This window comes from Harmonia axyridis, chromosome 5, assembly GCF_914767665.1.
Source record: "Harmonia axyridis chromosome 5, icHarAxyr1.1, whole genome shotgun sequence".
In the NCBI taxonomy this organism is placed as follows: domain Eukaryota; kingdom Metazoa; phylum Arthropoda; class Insecta; order Coleoptera; family Coccinellidae; genus Harmonia; species Harmonia axyridis.
The window spans coordinates 29,223,183-29,236,265 of NC_059505.1; the positions used below are offsets into that span (position 1 = coordinate 29,223,183).

General features: G+C 34.8%; 1 protein-coding gene across 2 annotated transcripts in view; it reads left to right on the plus strand.

Moving 5' to 3' along the window:
- The window catches only part of LOC123681014 (protein tincar), a 78,792-nt gene that overhangs the window by 57,538 nt on the left and 8,171 nt on the right, over positions 1–13,083 (plus strand). For both annotated transcript variants that reach the window (XM_045619176.1, XM_045619175.1), the window contains exons 3-5: positions 2,127–2,251; positions 8,980–9,199; positions 11,185–11,457. In XM_045619176.1, the coding sequence (XP_045475132.1) occupies positions 2,127–2,251; positions 8,980–9,199; positions 11,185–11,457 (618 nt within the window). The remainder of the gene's footprint in view (positions 1–2,126; positions 2,252–8,979; positions 9,200–11,184; positions 11,458–13,083) is intronic.

Below are 13,083 nucleotides of genomic sequence, written 5' to 3' on the forward strand. Positions count from 1 at the left end.
AAGACTGTATGCTAATCACAATCCACCACAGTGAATATCCTATTTTAGTGTGTTTTCATAAATTCACTGACATCAATAATTTAGATCTCATATCTTAGACATCATTTTTCTGAGAGTTATTATAATTGTTTTTCCCTGATTGACAAAACATATTGATTTTGCAAACACATATTCACCAGCAAAGTAGGTATTACTTTTCCTGCCTAGGCAGCAAAGTGATTATTCTCAATGCGAATAAAACATTCGACATTTTCTGGCAATCAATATTTTTTGCCACCTTCCTTATTTCTAGAGGAGTAAGTACTTCTAAGTCGCTTTTACTGTCCATAATATAATTATATCCGATATTTTTCCAAAAAACTATCAGATATTTCATAAGTTGTAAAACTATATACATAGAGTTTATTGAATGTATTTTCATGAATAAACTCTCTTATTATTATTATTATAATTAATCATCATGGACATATAAATTTCCATAGCAACCAACCATTCATACAAATGCCATTGCTATCAAATTTTGTTTTAATTTATCACTACAGGAAAAATATGAAGATTCTTAGAATTGTAATAATTTGCAAAAACAATATCTTACATGTATATCATTATAAGCAATCGAAAAAAATTATATGTCGGCAGCAAAGTGGATCATATAAGATTATAGAAGATTTGTTTTTCTCTCAAGTCAGAATGAATGTATTCAAATTGGTTGTATAAAAGCTGACTAAAATCATTTAAGTCAAACTTTTCCTTTCAGTGAAAGAGTCTGAAATAACGAATTATCTCCCTCATTAAAGTTCATTTCTCAGATGAACAAAAAGTGTTTGAAGCACGTTATCGCTATAAATCACCGTTATGAGGTAAATTATCCTTCACCCTCTGTGATAAAATCACGTAACTTCAACAATTACGTTAGTATCCAACTACAAGACGATAATTAATGAGCAGACAACTGGAAGGAAGCAGGATAATGCTAATTTCAGGGAGAGAGACGCCGAAGAAACCAATTTTCTCGTCCTCGATTACAATTTACCTCATAACCGAATTGGGTTGCTATCGCTATATCGTGATAATAAAGTTAGTTCCTTCTTCCGTTACAACGGTTCTCGCCACATCGATTTTCATCGATGAAAATGCAATTTTCCGATGCCGCCTGTATCGGAAAACCCATCCAGTCCTGAGTGCGCTCCCATAAAGGTTTGATAACACTCGAAGCTGCAGGAAATTGATTTTGGAGTAGATAATATGGGGGTTGTCACTTCATCATAATAGTGCACTCCAGAGTGTAGTGTCGTTCGGATTTTGCAACTAGTGCAAACAATTTTGTATTAATTGAGTTTTTGCAGCAATAGTATATTTTATAATGAATCTGAGGTCCCGTCAGTAGACAACGAATTTGGGACACGTAATACATACATACATACATGTAATTCTTTATAATTTTGGAAATCATATTGTATTTCACAATTTCCGTTTTTGACGTTCATTAGATATTCTGAAGAAAACATTTTTTATCAATGTCAGCATAACAATTAATGAGCCTTTTTGATACCGATTGTAATGATACAGGGTGAGCCAGGGAACGCTCCCACATTTCAAAAATCATAGTGGACAGAAGGTTTTGTTGACTGGAGAAATAGTCAAAACATATAGCGTTAAAAATCAACATTTATCTTTTTGGCCAATAAATTCCTTTTTTTACATTTATTTTTGACACCAGCTATCCGTGGCGCACCCTGTATTGCCTGCATACATACTCTGGTATATTTTGAACCTAAAGTCGTTCTCTCTCTTCGTCCTGTTTCAAGTTTCCACTAACCTACAACAAAAGGATTCGTATAGTTATATACGAATATACGAATCATCGATATGTAGCGCATAAAAATTCGAATTTATTCACAAACCGGATTTGAATTCACCCCATCCCTTTTCAGAATGAAACTATTGTTTTCCATGGCTCAAAGCACGTCACTTGAACAATGAACCTGTACCTTTTGTTGTATTTCCAACGAGTGACGTGCGCACGCCATCTAGGAATGTCAGTCAGAATTTCAGCATATTTCAACCTCACCTACTACATCCGCCCTTTTGTCTATTCAAAATCCAATTTTTTGTTTTGTTTGCAGGATACTCTTTCCTGTACTGGCCCGACGACATATCACTTCCATATCTGGAGCTGAACTGCAGTCTTGGACTTCTGGGAGCTGTGGTTTTATTGCTTCCAATCTTTTTAGTCTGTGCTGTTTTCAAGGTGAGTTCAGAGACAAAACGGTCAAAAACTGATGGGAGAAGCCAATTCAAGTTAAAATTTTCAGCTGTGATATTTTTAAGTACGAGCTACATTTTTAATGAATCTTAGCTAGTGGTCTGATCTACCTTGCTCAGAGATCTATTCAGTCTCTAATACAACTACCTAGCAGTCTAGATCTAGATTGAATATCTGTATAGCAATATTCAGTTCATTCTCATAGCTTTGATTTTCATATTAAGGATATTTATTGCCTATGTGGTTCTTTGAAAATTCGAGTTAAATGTAATTTTCGCCAATTATATAATGCTGAAGGCTTTTCCGAGCGGATTGTTCGATAGAATTAGAAGAGGTTTCTAGGTTTTATGATCTAGAGATTATGATTCTATGATTTTCCCCAGATGCGATATTTATACCCTCTCCAATGGAGAGGCGGAGCTATGAGGTTCAACCCTTCCACTTCTGGTAGATTTCGTTTTTGTAGGATCTATTTTTGGTGACCAGGCAGTGTGCACTATTTATGGGTCTTTTCTTCTGTTAATTCTGTTGATGTTATTCGAATGTTTGCATATTTCCATGGCTTCTATGTTTACCCCCGATAGTAGCTCTCGATACTCGTATGATTGCTTCTTCTTATTGTACAGATGTAAACTTTTCCACAATAACAAGGTAGCCTCCGACTGAGAACATCTTATTCACGAGAAAATAAATCATGTCAGATATCAAGAGTTACCACTTGCGAAGTAATATGAAAGCTTTTGAAATATACAAACATTACAAACATTCGAATAACATCAACAGAAGAGAAGAAACACCAAAAGAGCACACCGCCGGGTTACCAGCAATAAATCTTACAAAAACGAAATCTCCAGGAGTAAAGTGGATAAACACCATAGCTCCGCCCCTCCATCAGTGAAGAGAGTATAAATATCGCATCTGCAGAGAACCGTCTATCATATCGGAGAAATACAGCTTCGAGTAATAATGTACGACATAGCAACTTCTGAAGATGCTTACCAGTATAGTAAGCAAAATGGCAGATGGAAAACCAATTAGACCAAGGTTAGAATCACTGAATTTTCCAATACTATCGAATTACCACCATTGTTACATGTACCCTTTAATAGTTGGACAACCTGTTCTTCTGCAGAAAACTATACCGTATCGTGTAACTCGGTTGGGAAACAAAAAGTAGTCACAATTTTGCAAGATTTAAGATCTTTGAGCTTTCTATGAGGTTATTTGATGAGGTCCATTAAGACCTATTTTACGAACCATAAAAATTGAATAAGTACAATTTTAGCGAGTTTTGGTTAATGGGCAACCCTAGAGAGAGATTCACCAAGGACACAACCCAAAAGTCCCAATTTGAGTATTACCCTCTGAAACCAAAACTTGGGGAATTCGAAGAGAACTACATATTATAAGTATACTGAATAAGTTATTCCATACAAGGGATTTTCTAATATAAGGCTTCATTTTGGATGGCCCGTTATGTGTTAAAATTCACTACAAAAATGGTGAAAATTCTGCAGCCACAGTTTGCAAAATTAAACACTTCTGCGTCGAGTAGCACCTTCTCGGACGACAATGTAGCACTGGAAAAATTTGAGTTGTTCGGGCAGCAGTAAAGAATTGAAACTGTGTGCGTCGCTCCAAAACAACTGACAAGTGACAATATTGCTGCTGTAGCCATTAGATCAGACATTACCTATACGAAAATGAGGTTTGGAAAAAGTTACGGTGAATGGATTGCGCTACCGAATTACATATAATGATTTTGATCGTCATAATTGGTAGATATTTCATTAAAAATTTCAATTTTTATTTTATTTTATTTCAATAAACTACGTTTATTTTCAAATTTTCAACAAGACTGTTTTTCATCCTTGATGGTATACAGTCCTGGTCACAATGAAATAAACACCCATTGATTTTCCTTGAGATATAGTAATATTTTTCAATGTCTAAAATGAAACCTCCTATTTTCCATAGAAAACAATATTTTAGGAGTCTCTGAATCTTGCTCTCTTATTATTATTACTGACAGAATGGAAGTGATCGATAATCATCAATAATAACAGCATAAAGTTTAGGCACTAAAACCTATTCACGAGCATTGCGCAATAATCCATCTATTCATCAAAATGAATCCCCTATCTTACCAGCAATCTTCGCCATTTCACCAGCCAAATACCTATGGAATCAAGTACAGTCCATTCAGGAATTATTGACATCCCGGGTGGCTTTGGAAAATCGAAATTAAGTTGGTACTGGCTCATTCAGTAACATTTTGAATTGCAGATTTCGGGTTGGCATTGGCAATGTCATTGACAGGAGGTTAGATTTCAGTTTGTTTTGATCGAAGAAATTTTGAAACTTAAAAGTTGTATCAATTTCAAACACACATTGATTAGTTAATTTGAGTATTTCTCACAGTACTGTTTGAAAAAAGAAGAAGGCAAGTCATTACAACCTGGATTATTAGTGGAAGAAAACCTGTGCAATACGATTTCACCTTCAAAGAATCATTGAATGATTTGATTGTTACCAAAAGCCGAGCCAAAAGCAATCAATATATCAGCTTGGATGAAATTTGACCAAAAAAAGCATCTGGATTTTAATCAATCAAAGACAACATTACATAAACTTAATTGGTTACAAGTTCAAAACAGTTAATAAAAGGAAAATTCTTATTGATAAACAGAAAAATATAATAATAAGTTGAGAACGATTTTATGGTGAATACAGAGAATATTTGCAACAAAATGTGAAATTCATTTATCTGGAGGAAACTTGGTTATTTGAAAATGCCAGCATTATTCAACAGTGGACTCTAGAAAGTAAACAAAATGTTTTTCAAGTATATTAAAGGGTAAAAGTAGAAGGAGCACTATTTTGAATACTGGATATTTGGATTTTTACCTGGATGTTTTGTTTTGACAGTGGTGATCACGAGGATTATATAAATCTTATAGAGAGAATTATTTTATTATTGGATTGCTAAACAAAGTCTTGGCATTGCATCTATAGTTTATTTATATTCTATATTGAAATTAAGTATTGTTACATCTGTTTTTTGTTCTTCAATGAGTAATCCAAAAATCTAATAAATTCCAATTGCTTTATAGAATTTTTCCTGAGTATTTAATAGAAAAATATATTCAGAAGAGTAACTTGAAGAATTTCTTCACCTCTTACCCACTTGAAGATAATAATAGAATGCAATAAAATTTTAAAATTCACAAATTAAAAATAATTTCATGCAAAAATGCTTTTAGTGAGTGAGTTAAAGCTGTTATGGGCAAAATAATTTATGTAATTTAATAGAAAATAGTATAAAAGCATTTCAATAAAAAACAGAAAACTCGAGTACAAATAGCACCTATATTTTTCATACAAGTTAAATCAATCATTCATGTCATGAACAGTTTCAATAAATAGTGACTTCAGAAAGCAATTTACACATCGGCTGATAAATTGGTTCCAATTTTGAAAGTAACAGTACAACTGTGATGTCAAAATTTTTCATATACTAAATGGATTCTTTGAATTTTATTTCTGTCTTATTATGATATGGCTCTTCCATTCACTAAGCTACACTATTTAAATTTATCAACCAGTTTTTTCTGTTTTCTTCACCAGTTTAGACACCACAGTTAAAATGATCCATAAGAGTTATTTCATAAGAATTTTGCAAGCAGGTTGGTATCCAGTGTCCATCAGTAATGCAACAATTTTTAAAGAGCCTTTGGTGAAAAGGAATATGCATATTTTAATGATCTTCAATGGGATCTTTCATGGGCGACTTTTAAATGAATAGATATCTCTTCGTTGGATTTCCTTGAAATGAGATAGCATTTCACCATATTTTTACGTTATATAATCTAAATTTCAATTTATGAAATCATGACTGTATGCGTCCCTGCGTAATAATCGTAATTTCGAAAATTCAGGATCTTTCGGATACAAAAATGATGAAAATAATTTAAACTGGTTATTTCTATGATGAACCATAGCAATTTTTAGTAATATTTTTGTAACCAGAAATAAAGCCTCGACTAGACGTTCATGGCCTACTTCGATGTCAATAATTCCTGAATGGACTGTACATAAAAGCTTCCGTAACTCAGCAATCGTTGGAACAGACCTTAATCTAGGAATGGCAGCAAAAACGTCTCGTTTAGTGTATCGCCTTTGTGTGTAACCTCTCACGAGGCGGTTGCCATGTTTGATCGATCAACTGAATAAATACATTTTAATCAGACCAGCTACCTGTGTTCCAAGCTCCACATGGTTGTAAATTAAGAGAGAGGGTTGAAAACATACTGTCTAATTAAGTGATCACATAAAGGCAGGCTTAGACGATACAGGCACGTTTAACGTTAGAACTTGTAGGTACTGAATTACGACTGGTTGAAAAGAAGAATCCACGTGAAATTATATTCTGAAATTTGTTTATATTATTGTTATTTATGTATACAATTCAAAGTTTAATTTTTTTGGAGAAAAATATGAAAAAATAGTGAAGGTGTTTTTTTAGAGCTATAGAACTTTAAATTGCAATAAAACAACGATGGATTATTCGATTGACATGAATTTTATTTATCCGCAAGATAATCTTGTGGCATTACATTTTAAATATGATTTCTGGCATATGATCGCCACGGCTGGCTCGGATGTAGTCCAATCTGGACGTCCAATTTTCGATGACTTTTTCCAACATTTGTGGCCGTATATCGGCAATAACACGGCGAATGTTGTCTTTCAAATGGTCAAGGGTTTGTGGCTTATCCGCATAGACCAATGATTTTACATAGCCCCACAAAAAGTAGTCTAGCGGTGTTAAATCACAACATCTTGGAGGCCAATTCACAGGTCCAAAACGTGAAATTAGGCGGTCACCAAACGTGTCTTTCAATAAATCGATTGTGGCACGAGCTGTGTGACATGATGCGCCGTCTTGTTGGAACCACAGCTCCTGGACATCATGGTTGTTCAATTCAGAATGAAAAAGTTAGTAATTATGGCTCTCTACCGATCACCATTGACTGTAACCTTCTGGCCATCATCGTTTTTGAAGAAGTACGGACCAATGATTCCACCAGCCCATAAAGCGCACCAAACAGTCAGTTTTTCTGGATGTAACGGTGTTTCGACATACACTTGAGAATTAGCTTCACTCCAAATGCGGCTGTTTTGTTTGTTGACGTAGCCATTCAACCAGAAGTGCGCTTCATCGCTAAACAAAATAAAATGGACGTAGTGCGCGATACGTATTCCGCACAGAACCATTATTTTCGAAATAAAATTGCACCATTTGCAAGCGTTGTTCAGGCGTGAGTCTATTCATGATGAATTACCAAACCAAACTGAGAATAAATCACTTGACAGCTGTTAAATCGGTAGCTATCTTGAACAGTAATGCCAACTATATTATTAATTAAAACAATAAGGTAATCATAATTTCATATGTCTAAAGGATCTCAGAAATAGGTGTTGATCAACTATGTTGGATTTGGCTTTTTCCATAATTTAAGTTCGCAATACTAATAGTTATTTATAATACAAGTGCAGAAGGCATTGATATTCTATCACGAGTTCAAAATTCAAAAACGAGCCACGAAGTGGCGAGTTTTGGAATGAACGAGTGGTAGAATGAGCCTTCTGTACGAGTATTATACATTATTTTCTCTAATTCATTGCATTTTCATTGAAATTAATGAAATATTTCCATAAATATAATTTAGTGATTTTTGCATTGAAAAATGTTGGTTGGCAGAACTGATTTCTTTAAGGCAATTTGATGAATTGACAGATAAAGCCGTGGCGGAAAGTTCGGAGTGCCAACATAGAATAATAAAATACAACCATGAAAACTGTGCGTTTCTGATATATTCTCGCACGATTTTGTTCTACAAGATGTGGAAGAATGAACGGAATAACCACAGAATTAGAGAAATATACTTAAAGCATCCAATTCTGTAACTCTCTTATAGAAACGAACGAATCGGATCGTAATCTGAGGAGTCGAAATGTTTAATTTCTATCGTTGCCAAATTTGGAATTCTGTATTGAATTCTTCTTCTATCGCCAAATGTAATTCGTAATAATTGAGATCCATAGTAATTCCACTTTAGTTACAGAATACCAATACGAAACGATTCCAGTGCATTTCTATTCGATTCATACCATCTCTATTCGATTTGAAGTTACAGAATACGCTCTATTAGTGTGACGTCACACACCGCCATTTTTGGTTCTCCTGTCAGTGTTCGGAATCCAAACAAATAAATTATCATTCAAATTAGTACGGTGTCATTGAAGGAATTGGCTTACTTTCATAAATAAGAGTATTTGAGGAACGATTTCAGTATTAATTGATAGACAGAAGGAACGAGGTTAATACCAGTAAGTTAGAATCCTGTATCATGCCCCAAATTTTGTAAAAAGTTGTGTTTATTAGTTGAACTTCAAGTTCGAACTTACTGGCATTAATCTCGTTCCTTCTGTCTATCAATTAATAGTAAAGTCGTTCCTTAAATAATCCTATTTATCAAAATAAGCCAATTTCTTCAACGCCAACGTACTAATTTGAATGACAATTTGTTTGTTTGGATTCCGAACACTGACAGGAGAACTAAAATGGCGGTGTGTGACGTCATCATAGAGCGTATAGGGCTGAATTACATAATAGGGATGATAACCTTAAATTTCGATTTTTTTTTCAGGTTGGCAATCTTGCTAACGATGGCTTCAAGCTGGGTCGTCAAATTGGAATGTGTAGCAAGGAACCCCCCGCTGAAGTATTGACGGAGGGGGGAGGATGTAGCCTGTTCAAACATGGGGGACCAACTGCTCCTTTTGTTCATTTGGTTATCGCCTTTTGTTTGTTGATGCCTAAACTGTTGATGGAGGCTAAAATGATCGAAGCTGGATTTCTTTCGCAAGGTAAGAGAAAACGCATTATAGATTTATAATGAAAACTGCTACAAGATGAAATCGTATCAGAATATATAGGTACAATATGAATTTTGTCAGGTCATGTTCCTAAGAAAAATAGACAAAAGTCTGGCTCTGAGGCTATAATAATTAACATGATTATCATACCAGATCAGAAACTCTTTGATTTCCAAGTCTTCGTACAACAAAATTTGAGCAGTTTCCGTGAAACAGCTGAGCTAAACTTTTCAATTATCTGCCTTATCAGACAGATGCCTATCGGCAGCAGGTTTTGGGACACAAAAGCTTCAGAAAACAAGTGAAATCACTCGTATTTGAGAAATGCTGTTCAAGCAAAATCGATTATTTCAATTCAATTAGTGTCTCATTTAATTTTTTTTTTTTTGTATAATTTTTTTCTTTTTTTTTTATAGTTACTTATATATCATATACAAATTATATTCGTCAAAAAGGGCGAATAAACTATTATTTTGACATTCTTAAATCAAAAATCATCTCAGAAAATTCAAACTGTTCTTTCCTAATCCATCTCTTCAATATTGAAGCCACCCTCACGAATCAAGTGGAATCGGAATGAAAAATTCAACCGAAGTTACAAAAAGCGCCATTATCGATTTTGCAATTAGCCCAATGCCTCAACACAATCCGCTCTAACTTTGGAAAAAAGAATGACGTCGAATATTTACTGAGGATTTCGCATCTTCAACTCCTTTCAAACTGTTCGAGACATCCCAAACACGAGTTCTTTTTAATTTTCAATGTTATAAATCCCCTACAGGAATTTTTCTTCCACAATGAACTGAACAAAAAAGTAACACAAAGGGTCATTATACCGACGATGTTCAAGAGGGGTTTTTAATGGTTTCAAACATTTTGCCAGATTCGAAAGAGAATACTGAACGCATTTAACGTTAAGTTTTATCCATAGAAGTTCGTTGACCGAATATTGTTTTATCAAATGAAAATAGTTTTTTTTGAGTAATATCAAATGGGCATCTAATTTTTCCGAAAAAAAATAAAAAAACACGATGCTAAGTAATATTTCAACAAGAAGCATGAGTACTGGTGACAACAAAAACCGGAGTCGAAGACGAGGATTTTTGCACTCGCACGAATGCTTTTGTTGAAGAAATATTACTCTACATTGTGTTTTTTCAATCTTTTCAAAGGAAAAATTAGATACATGAGTAACAGATGATTCTGTATACACATAGTTCACATAACATACAACTTATTATAAAAAAGTCATATTGATTACCCCTCCTAGAATCAACCAACGAGTATACCGTGTGGATGATCTAAAATCAGATGACGATCCCAGGGTGTCCGAATTTTTTTTCGGAGAGCAGAGTGACTCTAATATAGATATAGCCAATCAACTATGAATTGTAGTATATAGAGACATTAAATCACAGCCCAAACGGGACCATCTAGAGCAAAAATGACAAGAATAAGACCCCCCTCGAAATCGTCTCCAGGCCCCAGAAAAGCTTCCAAACCTTCGATTTTCCTCACATTCTCTTGATTGATCTGATGATTGCCCAGCCTCTGCTGATGGAAGAAGTAATTCTGTTTTACTCAGAAATAGGCTTGGCACTTTTCTTCCAGCCATTTGTCGTAATGAAAAGTTATTAGCATCAAATATTTTCATGTGGACAGAGGCGAAACGGTATGTTTAAGGAAAAAAAGTCATGGGGAATACTCCCCTAGAAACAGCCTAGTATACCGAGTGGATCGTCTAAAATCAGCTCGCGATACAAGGTCTCCGAAAAAATTTTTTACCCAGTGGACCTACCGGCATAGTGTTGGGGTCCAAGGGGCGGAGCCCCTTCGGCAATATCTAGGTATACTTTGAATGAAAAATATATTCTTGTGTTCATATTTCTTATTTCTCGAAACTTATGACTGTTTTTTTTTATTTAACACTCCCTTTCGAATCGAAAACCATTTCAATAATATAAAATTTCTTCTAGAATGGATATGGAAAACAGACCTGGACTTCATGGTCGTTCACAGAGACAGATTGGTAGTTCTAAGTTTCATGACCTCTAATGCGACTGGAAATGCACCGTCTTCTATTTCCCAAGCGAGAATAGTGTCTGGAACCAACAAACCCTCTCCCATGGGGGTATTTAGCCCCACAGCTGGAGTGCCGCTCAATCATAATCCTGTTGCTCACACCGTTATCAGAACACTCAAGGATATCATTGGTCACGATAACCACACCCAACAACCCCATACTAGTGGTAAGTCAACACTTTAAGGTGTTCCACAGGGATCATATTGTGTACCATCTATTTTATTGTATAACGCAAGGGACGTCACGGCTAGTACTCATATTGAAAAAAAGCTCTCAAAAAATGAGATGTTAAATAACTATTTGCCAGAAAGGTTATGTATTGAGGTTTTTGGACGATCGTTCTCCGAACAAATCGTTTTTTTTTTCGTCACAATATCTGTAATTAACGATAAGGTTTGCCTTGCTGATGACCATAGAGAAATCAACATAAATAGAGGGAGTATACGCAATTTTTACATGTCCTCAACATGGTTAGATTACATTGCCGGATTGTGATATATTTTCAAATCGACAATTTTACTATATCGGTATGAGTTATGAATGTATATTATATTGAATGGAATATATTTATTTGAGTGATTCGCGATTAAATATTCAAATTTTAATATTTGGATCTGATACTTTTCCTAATTGTCGAATTTATAATAAGCAGAATATTTATTATTTTCTGTACCTACCTGCTGAAATCCATGATTTGGCAACTTTTGCTCACCTAGTGTCATCGGTTGTTTCATGTCGTTTGGCGTTTATTTTTGAATCTTTTATATATTTAGGTATTTATTTCAATATATTTTGAGTTAATATGAAACGTTAATTCACTATGCGACATATGAAGTGCGTTCTTTGTGGAGAAACTCGCGAATTGAGTGAAATATCGTATCACTGATATGTTTTCGTTTCCGCGCGTTTCATGTCAAATTTGATAGATTATGTTGGGGACAAAATTGGCTTACGGAAAATGACATATTCTCTCCCTATCTATGTTTATTACTTTGAGGTTGATAGCATCGTCAAAACCACAGAAAATTCAAGAATAAGATCGAAAAAAAAATGTGAAAAACATTGACTTGAAGTCAGGAGCTTTTAAGCGCCCTTTCATTTTTTATCGGCAAAATTTTCTCTCTGATCATTCGAATTCTTGAAAGACTAGTGGTTCACCCCACAGTAATAATTTTTGATCGGGTTTTCTTCCTAAGAAGTTGAAAGGTTTTTCCCGACTAGATAATGAAAAATTTCAGTTCGTTCGGCTTGAAAGCCCATTAACTCTGGAAAATACAGCGGTGTCCGCTGCCATTATCGGGATTTATGAAATTTGAAAGCACTTTCCAACACCGTATTCTGGTGCGTTGTGTTTTCGGCGTAAATCATAGCATTATGGACGACATTTATGAAAGCTGTTTAACGAATTGCAACTGGGGTTTGCAGCGCGTCGTGGAGTAATAGGGGATGGTGGAAACGTCAGCCCAATCCATTTCTTTTATTTGGAGGCGTCTCATCGTTTTGGAGGGGGAATTATGAGACTCGATTATGGGATCTGCGATGGAGAGCTTGTTTAGGGATTGTTTGGAAATACTTTCTGATTAATTTCCTCATTTAGAATTCATCTCGCGTAGTTGGGTAAGAATTATAGGGAGCAATGTAACTTTGATAAGTTCAAACAGCTCTTTAATTCTTTAAGTTTGTTAATTACCGTACATTCCTTCTGCTTCCTTTCCATGAGAAGAGTTGGGTGAATAACCACACAAGAAACTTGAATTTAAGAAAACCCAAGTCAGAATCTGGCTAATGGATA